At 40.5% G+C, this 16139-nt stretch overlaps 1 protein-coding gene across 1 annotated transcript; it reads left to right on the top strand.

Annotated features, from left to right (window-relative positions):
• ZRSR2 (zinc finger CCCH-type, RNA binding motif and serine/arginine rich 2) lies at window positions 1-16139 on the top strand. The gene is made up of 11 exons (XM_074906763.1): window positions 1-84; window positions 1932-2011; window positions 2152-2251; window positions 2516-2624; window positions 2949-3035; window positions 5043-5081; window positions 6858-6973; window positions 9819-10032; window positions 12272-12327; window positions 12489-12598; window positions 13223-16139. The coding sequence occupies exons 1-11, from the start codon at window positions 38-40 to the stop codon at window positions 13702-13704; spliced, it is 1440 nt and encodes a 479-aa protein (XP_074762864.1). The 5' UTR covers window positions 1-37; the 3' UTR covers window positions 13705-16139.

The following is a 16139-nucleotide window of genomic DNA, read 5'->3' as shown; positions in this document are numbered from 1 at the left end:
GCCGCGGGGTCACGTGACATCCCCCCGGTAACGCAAGATGGCGGCGCCCATGTTGCTGCCCGAGTCCCCTCTGGGCAAGTTGAGGTGAGGCCGAGGCCAGCGCCGGTGTCGAGCCTCCCCACCGCCCCCAGGGGGAAAGGGAAGGGCCCGGGGGTCTCCGAGGAGGGTCACGGCCTAGCCCTGGCTGAGACCGCTCGGCAGCGCGGCGGCTGCGGCTGAGGCCGCCTCGCGGCCGGGCCTGGGAGTGGCGCAGCTACGTGCGGCAGCGGCCATGGCCGAGCGGCCGCCGCCGCCGCGCGGGGGCGGGGGCAGGGGGCAGCCGGCGCCCGTGGGGGGCGGCGGGTGGGAGCGCGGCCTGGCCCTGGGGGGCGGCGAGCGGGGCGGCGGGGGGCGCCCGCGGGGCGGGGCCGGAAGCGGCCGTGGGGGGCGGTGGCAGCGCCTGGGGGCGCCGCTGCGCGGGGGGAGGGGGCGCTGCTGCGCGGGGCCGCCGCTGGGGTCAGCGCCCCGGGCCCGGGGGCAGAGACGGCCGTGGGGGCCGGCGAGGGCCGCGGCGCGGGGAGGCAGCCGGCGTGTGCGTGCCTGGGCAGAGCCCCGGCCGGCCCCCTCCGCAGCCGACGGAATCCCCGGTCCAGGCCTCGGGGTGTTTGTGAGCAGCTACGCCCCGCGCTTGCTGGAGTGGCCTCGCTCGGCAGTGCCGTGTCGCGGGAGGGGGAGGCAAGCCTCAGTCCCGAAGCTGTTTGCCCGCCTCCTCATGTGCTGCTGTGTGTGGCCTGGGAGTGAGGAGAGTTGCTCGCTCTCTTTCCTCTTTGGGCTTCAGGATCACCTAAGAAAGGCAGGGAACGGGGAAGGACGCTTGTCAGCCCCAGGCACCTGCTGAGCGGATAAGATTCGTTCCAGGGAGGTGACATTACAGGAGGAGTCGCTAAGCTTGCTTGATCAAAGGCAGAGTGCTCAGATGTTGCATGCAGTCAGGCACTGGGCTCTGAGGGCTCTGCTGCCCGGATAACCACGGGGTTACTGATGGCATCCACAGGTGCGCAGATGGTGAGGTTGTGAGCAACCCTGAATGGAAGCCTCAGGTTAGAGATGCGGGTGAGGTTTTGGCTGAGTTATACCTATGGAGTCTTTTAAAATTGCATACTATGAAACGGAGAGATTTTGACCTCCCATCAGTATTTGGCATGGAAGAGTGACAAGAGTTGAAGGTCATCCCTCCCTCCTATTTTTCCATTATGAACTGGCTAGAAAGAATACAGCTAGAATGAAAAATGACAGAAAAGGGTTGATATGAAAAAGCTTTCAGATAGACAGTTCCTAACCATAATGGAAGCAATGTGCTGTTTCTAGGCAGCATTGCAGGGCTGTTAGAGAAGCAAGGATGAGCCCGGCCAAGATTCAGTAGCAGAAGAACAGACCTGAGCATTATCGGTGGTGGTGAAGTGTGCTTTTGTTATCTATACATTAAGACTGCTGCCTGTAGAGAATATCAAGGGAGAAGGAAAGTGACGGGACTTAACATTTCATACTCTGTGAAAGAGAGGAAGACTAGAATGTGCTGAAAGGTGTACCAAAATGATAGCGTGGGAGATCACCAAATTTTTCTCCCTAATCTTACCTAGTGACCAAGTTTCAGAAACTTAAGGGATATTTCATAGAGTTGGTGAGAACTTTGAATACTGCAGAGCTCAGGAAGGGTGAGATTCTGTGTTGTGTCTGAATGTGATCATTGTCCACATGCAGCTCCAACAGCATAGCTACAGATCTCATTGTCATGTCAGATGTCCCTGTAGAGTTACTGTTTCCTATGACTACCTTGTTAATTTTGCCGTTTGTGGGGTTTTGTAGTGTTGATATCAATTGAATACATATATATAACTGTAAAAATCCTTTGTTTAGTTGTTTTAACGTAAACAATATTCTTTCATCTTCAGCCATCAAAAATACAGAGCTATTCTGAAGAAAGAAAAGCGGAAAAAAAAGCGCCAGGCACTTGCCAAACTAAGAGACTCAGGTAACTGTGAAGTGTTCTGTATTGTCAGTGAAACTAATAGTGATTTTTTTCTTTTCTTTTTTAAAAGGATGTAATTTTGTGTATCTTTGTTGACTACAACATCCCGTTATTTAGATGCATTGTTTTGTGTTTTTTCTCAGAAGCTACAGAAAAAGATGAATCGGTGTCTGAGGAGGAAGAGGAGGAACTGGAAGAAGAAGAGGAAGAGGAAGAAGAAGAAAAAAAACTTGAGGCAGAAAGGTGAAAAATCTAGAAAATGGCATATATGCAGTAGATACATTTGTAGTAAATTCTATTTTGATACTTTGAAAAGTTTTAATATATTCTGTAAAATAGAATTATTTTGGTGTATTTCAGGCTACACATTTTTTTCTCTAAAGCCTAAAGATTAGATAAGATGTAGTTATTTCTGAACTAATAAATTTGAATTGTATGCATGACATTTGCATGAGTTGTGGGTAGTCATTAAATTCTGTCCTAAGTGGTATGTGGTTTCCTTGGTAGACAAAAACTACATGAGCAGTGGTTGCTGAGAGAAGAAAAGGCCCAAGAAGAATTCAAGCTTAAGAAAGAAAAAGAAGAGGCTGCAAGAAAACGTCAAGAAGAAGAAGAGGTGATGTATAAACTGAGTATTAGAGTTGTGTCTGGCAGTAAGATAGACAGTGTAATATCTTCTACTGTTTTGTAGTGGACCCAGTTTTCTTGTTGTTGGTATGTTTGAAAACATAAGCTCTTCTTTCTTCCATTCTAGAAGAGCAAAATTAAAAAGGAAAAAAAAAAAAAAGACTTGTTAAAAGGGTTTTTGTCCAGGGATTTAGTTACGGGATGAAAACTTAACAGTCAAGGAATTGTAATACAACATGATAGTTTTGCATTTGACTGATTATAAAGTATTTGTTTCCTTAAATAATTTTTAAATTTTTTTTTAATCATAAAGAGGAAGATCAAAGAAGAATGGGAAGAGCAGCAAAGAAAAGAGAGAGAAGTGGCACAGCAGAAGCAACAGGAGAAGAGAGAGAGAGAGGTGATTCCTGGCAGTGGGAGGATAAACATGTTACATATCCTCTTACATTATCGGATGCAACAGTTGAAGAGGGATTTTATTCTAATTAGCTAACGTATAAATGTGTTAGTTACTTCTTCTCTCCATTCTGTCTAAATTTGTGAAACTATTATTCACTGTTAAAGAGGATCTAGTGAGTCCAGATACCTAGAAGGGTAACTAGTTTAAACGCATCTAGTTGTTCATAGTGTGTAGTTTTTTACATCAGTTAAATACAAAGGCACCGCTGGGAATGCAGGTTGTGATATGTGCACTTTTTGCATCATGCATTAAATATAATCCTTATTTAATGTCCCAGTTGAACACAGTCAGTGTTGAAGAAAATGCCCAGTGAGGATATGGAATATGGAATTACATCGCTGCTGTTCCTTAACACAGTTCTTAATCAAAAGATACATTACAGCTCTTCTTTACCTGACTCATCCAACAGGACGTATCTTTTTTTCAGAGCTCCTTCAATGGAGGGAAAAAAAATTGATACTGAAGATACTAGTCATTGATAACATTTCCGTTAATGATACATTCTTCTTGAGTTTTAGAAGTTGAATGACCTGAACGTAAGATGTCCTGTACAGAAATCCAGCGTGAGGACTGGCCTATCGCCAGTAAAGGATGATTGCAGCTTTCTAGGATTTGGTCATTTTAGCTTCACCACAATTGCAAAAGATTCCAGTCATTTCACTGGGAGGTGTCTTGCTACTGTGTCTGGTAGCCACAGCAGGAAAAGAGACATAAGCAAACAGTATCATCCCCTGCATTTAATAGTTGGTTGTGTCACTGATTACATAACACTTGCATGAGGAATGAAAAAGAACAGCAGTGGTTGTATTTCCTGTCTTACTTCCTCTTGTGTTAAGTGTCCATTTGTGTCTTTGCAGAGTAGGGAGAAAAAATAATGATCAAGTTCTTTATCTAAGGTAGTTCCGAGTAGTTGAACCGTGGTAACCGCGGGATTTTGTTCCTTCCCCCTTCTTGTGTCTGGGCTTGCCCAAGCCCTCAGTGGGCTAATTTGGTTCCTTGAACTAGATGGAAGCCACCTTCTTCTTTGTTTCATTGTTGGTTTGTTTGTCTTCGTTGATTTTTTTTTCTGGGTTACTATTTTACTGGTTTAGTGAATTAAATTGGCTCATAGAGGGCATTGACAGGCACCCAGAGGGAAACTGAGTACCCAGCTGGGAGCAGAGCCACCTGTTTCAGCAGCAGAAAATTGTTCAATTGATTTGGCCTGTCTCTTGAAACAGCAGCTTATTGAAATTCTGACTTACTGATTTTAAAACATATATTTTTTAAAATATAATTCACACTCTTCCAAATTAGAACAGTGCTAGTGCATTTTCTTGTATTGGTTATGTTGAAATGTCTTTTTTCTTGGAACTTCCTAGAATAATTTGTTAGAACTAATTTCCAGCCAGTTTTGGAGAGTGACTTTATTGTCTTGTTCAGTGCACTCAGAAGAAGGAAGGGGAAGAATACACTAATTGGTTTCCTGTATTTGGAAGGCTATATACAGTGCACTTATGATATTACAGCTTCTTAACAGTTACATGCTTTGCTTTAACAGAGGGTCACTAAGCAGTGTGTTTTCCTGTGTGTTACATAGAATGTTCTTAGTTAAAAAGTTTAGTGTAACTAAATGATTATGAACTTAACCAGACTGAGCACTAGAGCAGAAGATATATTTAAGTGTTCAGTAGTTCATTGATAGTTTTAAAAAAGAAGAAAAGTAAACTTTTTAAGTTGTCTAGCATCTAGATTGAAAATCATCTGTATGAGGCTCTTGTCTGATGTATCCTTTAACAGCTTTTTGGCTACAGAGCAAAAGTAAAACTTCCATTTTTAAAGCAAACCCCATCAAACTTTTATTATGCATAATCACTGAGTATTGCAAATTAGGTTCTTAACTAAAGAAACCAGATGTTTTGCGTGTCCTCAGGGTTTTCACTAGTCCTGTGTTTGCACCATTTATAGGCAGCTGTGCAGAGGATGCTGGATCAAGCTGAAAGCCAGGTATGCTCAGAGATTTTTTTGAGAAAGAACTGAAGTAATTTAATTGCTGTCCGGTGTTTGCGTTCTAGCATGTTGTCCATCTGTTCTCAAGAACATAATGGCCTGAATAGATTTAATATGTAGTGGCTTGCATGAGCTGTAAACAATTATTTACCAGGTGGAACATAATTAAGGACATTTCTGGCTGGTTGGTGGCAGTGCAGTTGTGCATACTCATTCCTGTTCGAGATCTGAGTCAAAATGAATCTGGAAATACTGCTGTGTGTTGTTCAAAAAACTATGCATGATGGTTTATTTGTGAATCGGAATTCTAAGTAAATATGTCAGTCCTTCTGGTTGGCAAGACAAACTTGTCTTTTTAAGCAGATGGCAGGCTCTAAATAAAAGGATTCAGCAGTAGAGGAGAGCATAGCTGCTTAAGGGGAAAAAAAAAGGTGGGGGATGGAGAAGCTGACTGCTTGGCTGCCTGGAAGAGCATGGAACTTGAGCTGGCAGTGTGTAGTTAAAAAACTGCTGTTTTCATTTGAATCTTAGAGGGGATGATTCAATCCTTCCTATTGTCTTAAAGAACAATTTGGCATTTTTTCCCTGTCATACGGTTAAACTTGTTAAGATTCTTGCTCTGCTTAAACCACTGCATGAATCTGAAAATTAAGTTTTAACCTGGTTAACCTATTGTGTGTTGATTGCCATAGCTACATTGGAGTTGCATTCAGTTCCAAATTATGTTTAAACAGATCTTTAGATAGCGAATCTAACTCTTATTTTGTAATATGGGTACTGAACTGCTCTGAACTACCACCTGCCCAGAGCTCAAGATGCATTGGCAGCCATTTCTGCAAAGGAATAGGCAGAAATGTGGCACATTAGAGACTTCATTATAGTATCAGCTGAGGGTTCAGTTACTGTTGAAGTGACAGTGCTGTTCTGTGGAAAGAAAATTATGATTGAGAGCCATGAACAGAACTGGTAAGAGGATCAAATGCTACTTGTAAATAAGCAAGAGTTTTCAGCTGATTTAAAAGGAGAACTTAGGGTGGTCCGCTTTACAGATCTTTTGGTTAGTAAAATGAAAATTCCCTTATTAAAATGTCTGTTTCATTTGTAGTCAGTCAAGGCTTGCAGCTTGATAATCCCATTTTGAATTATAGAAGTCTTAATGGCCTGAGATGATCAGTATGGAGGCTTTTACTTCCAGTACTAAATCTGAATCTAATTTTTTTTATTTCTGGCCTTTGGCAGGTTACTTTTATTTTAGCCTGTTCTAGCTGCATAAAAAGTGTTAATTATAACCTCACTGAGCTTTGAGCTGTTGCAGAGACAAGAAAGTAAATAGTTGTAGCTTTCTATCTGCCAGGTGTATAAACTGCTGATCAGCAGGTCCTGGAGTGAACAGGTTTAGCTGAATGGGAAGAACCTGTCCCAGTATTTGTAATTCCCCTGGATAACAAATGAAATTGCAGTTTGAGGAGCAAGTATATTGCAACTGTTTTGATTATAAAATCTTAAGAAGCTTTTCCTTTAGTAAAAGAAAACATCCAGTTCAAAGTTAAAAGGAAATCATGAATGTAGACTTGTTCTTAATACTGAACAATTATCAGGAAAAGAGGTTTCCATCACCATACCCAAGGCACTGGGCAGCTTTGTAAAATGGCGCTTAAAATAGTTTCAGCTTGCTTTGTACTCATAATTGCATGTGGATTTAATTGAAAGTTTTGTTTTGATAGTACTTTTCTGTATTAATTTCTAATTTCTATTTTAACATTTTTTTCACAGCTGGAGAATGGTGTGACCTGGCATAACCCAGAGCCCCCAGAGAATATAGGAACGGAGAAGGATAGAGCGAATTGCCCTTTCTATATAAAAACAGGTTCCTGCCGATTTGGAGACAGGTAATCATCTGAGTATTTACCAGCATAGAAGTGTTTTGGAGAGACGAAAGGGAAGCAACTTCTTCAGGTCATACGCAAACTGAAAGAAAATTGCTATATAAATTATTATCATGCATTTGGATGTGGTTCTGTTACTCATAATGGAATTAGACATTGAAAGCAAAAGCACTGCCTGGCTGGAATTGAACTATTTATTGTTATGGCATATTATTGATGGTGCAGTCTGGTTACATAGGTCAAACTGACTTTTCCTTAGGTCTGACACATGGGCAGATATATTCAGACAGAATATATTTGATTTCTGTTATTAGTACAGGCCTGATGTCAGATGATGGGTTTTCATCTTGTCTAATTTGCATGTGCACATTGTCTAAAAAATAGAATCAAATTTCAAATGGACTAAAGCAAGTGAACATACATCTGCTGGGAAAGCTGTTGTGTAGCTTCTAGAATTCTCCTGTATGCATGCTGTTTAAATGTGTGATATATTCATTCCTGATTTTTGTATACTGTTACGAGTGCCCTATATCAGAAGGGAAGTATAATAAAAGGCCAAGAACAGAGGACAAGATGATGAGAGGTGAGGAACAGCTTCTGTAGGAGGAGTGGCTAACTGGTCTAGACTTTACTTTCAAAAAGATGATGGAAGAGGGCTGTGGTAGATGGAACATTGAACTCATGAGTAGGATGGGAAAGATTATTTGCTTTTATTTTGAAACTAATTAGGTTTTCCTGAGTGTTTACCAGCTTTAAAAAAAAAAAAAGTACTTTCTCATATGAAACAAAGGGCGAAACTTGTTGCCAGAGCACATAGAGAACGCCAAAAGTATAATGATCCAAATGCAGCATCTGGCTAGAAAATCCCTGAATTTGTGTGTGTGTGTTAAGGAGAACTGATAGCTCAGCAGGGGAAGACTCTGATACTTGTTACATGTATCTTTGGCATAAACTAATAAGGCTATTTTACTAGCTTATATCACTGAAATATGTGTGGTCCAGCTATTGTAGTTTTCTTTATCCTAGAAATAATTTGTTTTAGTGTGATGTGTATCATGGATAGTTATGTGGTAATTAAGCTCTATGGAAGCTTCAAATTCACATCTTTTTTCTGTTCTGAAATATGTGCTGAATACCTAAATAAAACTTTGGCCAGCTGTTTCAGTGCAGGCAGCGTTTTTGCTTTTCAGATGTTTAGTTCTTTGTAATCTTTGCAGTATTTTGTTTCAGTGGTATTTAGTGGGCATAACCTCCTTGGATTAACTATGAATTGCATCAAAATCAGTTTTGCTTTGAGCTATGAATAGCCTTGGTAAATAAATCCTGAGAAGCATCATATTCTGCCCTTTTCTCACCTATAGTTGTTGATCTCGGCTACCTCTCCTTCATCTTCCTTCCTCTTCCTCACATACCTGCTTCCTTCATATTCCGGACATTTTAACCTCTGGTGTTGACTGTAAGTCGAAGGGCTGAGATACAGCTAGAATAAGGACTAGAAGAATGGGTTGGAAGCTGAAATGGCCTGCAAGGTTGAAAAATTGAGAGCTAGTGTTATCAATAAAGTACTTGCTAAATCTTGTCAAAGCTCACTGTGCCTTGTAGAAGCTAAAACTGTCTGTTATTAATTTCCCCAGTAATTCAATCCCTAATATTTTGTAGTAATACTGGATTTTGGGTCATGCATTTTCCTTTGGGTTGCTTTTGTTCTGTCATGTGCTATATTTATTTTTTGTATAGGCAATATTAGTTGGGTATAATATTTTGAGTTGTGTCATTGAGATAGAACAGCGAAAGAAGGCAGCTTCTAAAATGTAAGAAATAAATAATTATTTGTCGCCAGTTTTAGTTTTGGATTTGGAGTTTTGTTTTTTCTTGTTTGTTTTTTGAAGTCTAAGGTCTCAACCAGAAAGTGAGAGTCAATTTCTGACTGACTGGATGAAGGAAGAAACTTCCTATCTGAAGTCTAGGTTGTAATTGCCCATTTTGAGACCTGACCTCCCTCCAATTTGTCTGTACTTTGTTACTGCTAGATAAAGAAAGGGAGTAGACTAGTCCGTTTTTCTGATCATGTCATGAAAAGCAGAAATGTGTTGGAGAGTGCATGACCTGGTTGCTTGGGAAAGTGTTTGAAACGGAGATCATAAAGCACGCTGAAATAAACATGTAGGCTCACATCTATGTTCTTACTGAATCTAAAGGTTTGTAGGGGAGAGCTGTATTGCAGCATGTGAGGGAGGTAGCCTGAATGTGATGGATGGTGAGGAAGATCTAATAACTATGGCTGGCAAGAAGATGTAGATTAAGATAAGACTTACTTAGAAGAATCATTTTTTTAGAAGTGGAAAAATACCAATCTTGTACTCATCCCACTTCATGTCTAAACGTGCTTTCCTTCCCTCACTCCCTTTCCTCACCCCTCATATGATAACAATTTCAGTAAAAGTTGTTCAGTTTGCAAAAAAAAGAGCAGGGACTTGCTTTAAAATGTCTTTAAAACATGTCAGTAGTCTTTCTATAAAGGCCTTCAGAAATGGGGAACACATCTAACTCTAGTAGCTCTAGAAGAAATTACTTCAGCTCTTATTATGTTACTGGTATCTATAGTTTTTGCAGATGTGCTTTTTTAAGCAAGAAGGTATTTATGCATGGCAGAAAGCATTAAGATTATATGCAAATGCACTTCTGGAAGATTCGTTTTAATAGTTGAAATACATTTGTCTTCCACTAATGGATTTTCTTTTGTAATAACTGTTACTCAAAAATGGCAAGTGTTTGAAGCTTCAACAAGTGTATCTTCTGCTGAAAGTGCTGATCTTTCCACTTTTCTTTCTTCACGACAAATGTCCAGGTGTTCTCGCAAGCATAACTATCCAACGTCTAGTAAGACACTACTCGTCCGAGGGATGTTTATTACTTTTGGCATGGAGCAGTGCCGGAGGGATGACTACGACACAGATGCGAGTCTCGAGTACAGTGACGAGGAGACCTACCAGCAGTTCCTGGAGTTCTACGAGGATGTGCTCCCTGAGTTTCAGAATGTGGGGAAGGTTGTTCAATTCAAGGTATGCCCCTGAGTGTAATAGCTTCTTAAATATGTAACATATACCACGTAAGTTGTGTTTTACTAACCTTAATGGGAATTCTGTCCAGCATGCCCTTGGTAAATCCCACATACATTAGAGAACTATGGAGTATCCTTACAAAAAACTGCACATCTCTTATGTCACCTGTAAACTTGCCACTACTATTGCAAAGCACTGTTTTACTCTGGGTAAATCTTCTCTTCCATTCCCCTGAACTGTTATAAAACCTTGTGCTTTTATATTGCAAGTTACTCATACTGCTCAACAGTTCCTTCTTTACTTAGCCCATAAGCCCCAAAGTGTCTACTAAGACTGTTAGACAATATAAATATATCTGAGCTATTGTATTTGTGCCTAAGGAATGAAACTGTGGGGGTATAAAATGTATTTTGAGTATACACCCAAACAATGTCGTTTTAGGACTGTTTGGATAAAATCAAATCAAATTAAAACAAACTGAAAAGGTAGTAGATATTTCAGAAGGAGGAATTATAGAAAGGTAAGTTATGTAAATGATGTTGAGATTTGTCATCCATCCTTAGTTTGTGCATTTGGTTTGCTGAATGTTCTGCGCTGAATTTTTCCCATTTATATTATGACTTCTTATGAGGTGGGGGGGGAGAGGGACCTGTCAATGGAGACCTCAGAGATGAATGATGTGTGTTAACAGTAACGTGTCCCCAAAATATGCAGCTTGGATAGTGAAATCTTACTGTAGCAGAATCTACTGCAGCATCCCTTTCTGCTTGCCATTCCTGAGTGGTTTCCTGCAGTCACCAGGAGGTATACAGTGCCTTTTCTCCTTTTGTTTTCATCTGCTGACAGCTGCCTCAGAACTGAGATTGTATTAGCATTTCAAGCAAGAGGAAAGTAGAAAAACTGAATTTTCAGTAGTTGTATAATGAGCTTTATAGGTAAGAAACCTTCACTTGCTTGGAGGAGTATCCCCTCCGTATTTTGACTCATGAGAGATATTAGCAAGCTGTGCTACATCCTAGAAGACGGGATGTAGATTCCCGAAGGAGTGTGGGTTGAAATGCTGTCTTACCATCAAACTCAGATCTCGACTTTGTATTGGTATATGCAACCGTGCTAAATTGCGCATACTTGGGTCCTGATGACTAATAACGGGGTAAGAGCTTTTAGTGTGGCATTTCTTGGCTTCTGAAGTAATTGTGCAACTGTAATATGATTCTCACAGGCATTTCTATTATATTAGAGATGCTTAGAAGTTATGTGTTGGCTGCAGGGATTTTAACTGTGGTTGAGCTCAGTCTCTGCTACCATTTAGAATCAGATTATACACACCCCTCTTTCAGCTGACTTCCCTTTCCAGTGTATTCCAAGGCTTTATTCTTGCTGTTCTTTCTGGGAAGCTACTCCAGAATCTGGCAGATCCTAACAAAACACACTTCTTTTCCCCCACAAAAATGTCCATGGCAAAATCATTCTCACTTGTTCTTGTGTTGATGTTGTTTATCAAATATTTTGACTGCTTATACCATAATATTTAATTATACCACTGCTTGTTGTTGTGTCTGAAGACCTTGCCTTACCCGGTGGCCTGAGGGTCAGTCAGGGTTCGGTGATAAAAGGAGCTGCTTGCTTCATTTGGTGCAGGTATGGGAAGGCCTGGGGGTGAAAGAGGCTGGGCTCACAGTTCTGCCCCGGAGAACTGGGTTCTAGCCTGCTTGGCCCTGCCTGTCTCAGAATCTTTTCTAAGTAGCAACAAGCTTTTAGAAAGTGAAATTGTGTATTTTTGAGAGCTTTAGATATACTTTGAATGTTAAATCGTTATGAAAAGTATTGTTTTGGAACTGTACAGTGAAAGCTAGTGACTTCAGCTTTTCTAACTCATCTCACAGGGATGCCATTGAAGGTAAATTGCTCTATAGATTCTCTTACCATAACAATCCCACATTTCCACATGAGGATGCTACTAACTCTTCTCAGAGCAGGATTTGGCTGTTGCACAGTAGGATTGGCCCAGACAAGTGCAAGACAATTGAGTACAAGCTGTCTTTTGGACAAAGTGAAGCAGAGGTCCCAGAGTTTTTTGCTGGGGTTATTTTGCTAAAACTAAGTGTTCAGAAGCAAATCATATATAATTCCATATTGATGAGTTGTCATAAATCAGAATGACTCCCATTTCAGCATGTGTGAGCTGCTGTATAGCATAAACCTTCTGTGGTGCTAAATTAATTTTTCCATCCTGTAGGTCAGTTGTAACTACGAGCCTCACCTGCGAGGAAATGTGTATGTCCAGTATCAGTCGTAAGTACTCGCAATCTTTTAGAACTAAACTGCAAAGTCCAGTAATGAACACTTTGTATAATCCAAGTGATTCATTCTCATACTGTAATGGGAGCCTAACATTGGTAAGTAACGTCTTACTGTATTATGATAATGCTATGTGTCATTTTTACTTTTTAAAGGGAGAAAGACTGTCAGGCAGCTCTTGCTCTATTCAGTGGACGATGGTATGCGGGACGACAGCTTCATTGTGAATTTTGTCCTGTGACAAGGTGGAAAACTGCTATATGTGGTGAGTCACATAAAAACTTGGAAAAGAGAATGTGTGTTACTGGAAGAGTACTTAATGGAAGTGAAAAAGAAGGAATTAGCTTGTAGCTTTCAGATCTGCCTAATGTTGTGGTTCATTTCTGTGGAAGACAGATATGCTAACTGGCTTGTGTAGATCTAGGAAAGAAGGGGAATGTTCATACCATGTCATCTGAATCATTCTAGTGGATTTACCTTGGATTGGAAAAGAAAGTTTGGATCCTGGCTTTGAAAATAATAATCTTGAAGTGGAACTACAGGAAGCACTAATTTCTCTCTTTAAAAAGCAACAACAGTTTCTGAACCATCAACAGTTCTTAGCAGTAACTATCACATTTGACTTATCTGTACTTAGGTTAAGGTAGTAAAATTATTTATGAAAACTGTTTTAAGATAAAACCTTCATAGCTGTTAAAAAGTTAATTCCACGAAAATTATATATTGAAAATTAATCTTGTGTGAATTAAATTGGTAGGTGGTCAGATGCATGCTTTTCTGTTTGAAGAAGCAAAATTGAAGTTATTAAGTTTCTTTCCAGTAGGTACATAATGAACAAAGAGATTTAACAGGTCTGGTTCATAAAATAGCAAACCCTAATCTGTTGCAGGCTTATTTGAAAGGCAGAAGTGTCCAAGAGGGAAACACTGCAACTTTCTTCATGTATTCAAAAATCCAAACAATGAGTTTTGGGAGGCCAATAGAGACATACGTATTTCTCCTGAACGGACTAATCAGTTGTCTAAAAACTCTGAAAGGAGAAACAGAACGAGCCATCGTGATGACTATTACAGCCGGTCAAGGAGAAGGGGCAGCCCAAGCCCGGATCATTCTTACAGGAGAAATGGAGAATCTGAGAGAAAAAAGAATCGCCGCAAAAACAAGAGAAGGCGCCGATCTGGAAGGTCAAGAAGTCGAGAAAGGAGGAGGTCTCGCAGCAGGGGAAGAAAGAGGAGAGGCCGCAGTCGCAGCAGAAGTCATAGTCGAACACGCAGCAGGAGCAGAAGTCGGAGCTCCTCTCGATCCAGGAGCAGGGGTAAAAAGAGATCGAGCAGCAGAGGAAAAAATAGTGAAACTCCCAAAACAAAGTGAGAATTACTTTTTGAAATTGCTAATTGATCAAACATAAAGCTGACAAAGAAATCTTTCCAGTAGGGCATCAGATATATTTGAGTTTCAAATAAAGTGTTCTTGCACATTAAAATGTTTCTTCCTAATAAAGGAACCTAGTTTATTGTGTGCTAAGCTTCAGAAAATTAAAAGTTTAAGTCCTATATAAGGTGTGAATGTCAAGTACTCTAGCTACTCTGTCCCTCTGAACTGCTGCAACATCTGGACACATACCAAGTACAAATAGAAAGAGAAGTAAAGCTTATTCGGTATATGCTTATTTCTGTGTTACGTGTGTGTTAAGTGTTTACTGTCTCTGTAAGGAGTTAGTACAGAACAGCCAGTGTGCTGTAAATTCACACCACAGCATACTGCAAATTGAAGTCTGCATAGAAGACTGCCATTTATATTTTCCATCTGTTTATGGGAAATCTCTTTCTAGACAAAGGAAATATGAGTTGAAAAGGGATCTAAAAGGCATCACTGTCTGTATAATACTTCCCCAGTAGGAGCTTTGTGGTCATAAGTGTTGGATTTTCCATTCTCCCCTGACTGAGCTGCTGAGCTAATTGCCTGTAGGGATTGCAGCAGACTAAAACCAAGTAGGAAGTACACAGAAAAACAATCAATTTATTCAGTACCTTAATCCCTAAGAAAGAGTGGAGACCATGCACTTGTAATCCTCAAGTGAGGATAGAAAATACTTTGTATACCATTTGTAGCTGAAAACAACTTGCCTAACCTGTGATGGAGTGGTGGAAAAGGGTACATCTGGTAACTGAAGATGCACATGTAGTTGTGAAGGCTCAGGATGGTTGCAGAGTGGCTAAAGAATCCAAAGGGCTTATACCTGAAACAGTACTTCAGGTTTCTGGGAGAGGATGACTCGATTTAAAGCCACCTTAGGCTTATTTTACAAGCAGTTTAAGGCACCCTACGGTCAAGGTGGAGGGTAGGGTACGTGAAAATGAAGTTATCAGGACAAAACGTTTTTCAGAGGACAGCTGTGTACCTGCAATTAGATAAATGCTGACAAATATTTCTTCACTTCTAAATGAAAGATTTGTGCTGTTAAATGGACTGTACTTCACACTGCTTAACTTCAGGTATTTAACTTGGGCACTAGGCGTCCTTAGGCGCTCAGAGAGAGCAGTTTGTGGCACTGAAGGTGCAGTTGCCCTGAACGGTCTGCAGAGATACCTCCTTCTCTTGAGCCCCCCCAAAGAACTTGGGCTCCTGCTTTTAGAGTACAGCTCAGACCACCTAAGTTAGAAGCCTCAAGTAGACACGAAGTGGTCCCAAACAGGTATTTGTTACATCTCCAACAACGTTAATGCAAAGTCCCGCAGAAAATCTGGATTTCCAAAGTTTACAATAGCATTCTTCACAGCAAGAATGTTTTTTCCCCCAGGATAGTTAAGAGTGAATGGACATTGCTTCTGGATATAATATATATATTTTTGCTTTTCTAAATGCATACTGCACCTAGCATGCTGATTATACATTTTCCTTCTTTCATGTGTAACTGTTGTCCAATATGGAGTAACACAACAAAAGTGCTATATATCGATGTTCAGTTCAAACCCAACTTTCACTATATATTGTCATAACTGTAGGCAGAATTGTAGCTTAGTTAATTTGATTAAATGTTTTAGTTATTAACAGATGTAGGAATTGTAATTTAATAGCATAACTTTTGAAATAATAACTTGGTTTGAAAGGCATATTTCAAAGGATAGACAGCACTAAGTTTTAAATTATATTTGAGAAATTTGTGACCACTGGTTTCTCATAATGTATCTTTTTCTGACTAGACCTTACAGACAGATTCCCCCCAAGGTTTCTATTTTTTCATAGATGCTCACTCGTCTAGTTGGGTCACTTGTGCAGAACATGGCAAACTGGTTCAGTTCCCTGGAGCAGAACCGAATGGGCATTTCCTATTTGCTGAGATGTACCACCAGCAGGCCAGTAACATCTTCCTTTCACTGGTGCTGCCTTGCTTCCCTCAACTCATGCTGCTGAACTAGCCTGCTGGTGAAGGCTCTCGAGTGGAGGAGTCGAGTCCTGCTGGCTGTAGAATGTTGTACATCTCGTGGCAGGCTATTGCTGAGCATTATCTGAGCAAAATCAGTTACTGAGCTCAAAACAGCAGCAGTGGAATGGGTGGTGGGAAGCTGTGACCAGGCGGGTGAAAAGCGCAAAGCAGACCTCTGTAGGATTAGAAATCAAGTGCCAACTAAGACCCACGTGAGAATTCTACAGGTTATTAGGCTCCTTGTCCCCGGTTTTGTAATGGGATCTGGGAAGCTGAGCTGCTGTATTTTTTTTAAAAAAAAAGTTCTTAGAAGTAAAAAAAAAAAAACACTTGCTCAGAGATGCATGTAAAAATTTAAATATACTTTGCTAATATAATG

This window comes from Athene noctua, chromosome 1, assembly GCF_965140245.1.
Source record: "Athene noctua chromosome 1, bAthNoc1.hap1.1, whole genome shotgun sequence".
Classification (NCBI taxonomy): Eukaryota; Metazoa; Chordata; class Aves; order Strigiformes; family Strigidae; genus Athene; species Athene noctua.
Note: the sequence above shows the minus strand (reverse complement) of the source record. Positions and strands in the feature narration are given on the sequence as shown.

What these genes read in the sequence shown, in the direction of transcription:
- ZRSR2 (XM_074906763.1), top strand. Translation starts at nt 38, where the DNA reads ATGGCGGCGCCCATGTTGCTGCCCGAGTCCCCTCTGGGCAAGTTGAG. An exon ending in TCCCCTCTGGGCAAGTTGAG is followed by an intron (nt 85 to 1,931) that starts GTGAGGCCGAGG and finishes TTTCATCTTCAG; the next exon opens with CCATCAAAAATACAGAGCTA. An exon ending in GTGTATGTCCAGTATCAGTC is followed by an intron (nt 12,328 to 12,488) that starts GTAAGTACTCGC and finishes TACTTTTTAAAG; the next exon opens with GGAGAAAGACTGTCAGGCAG.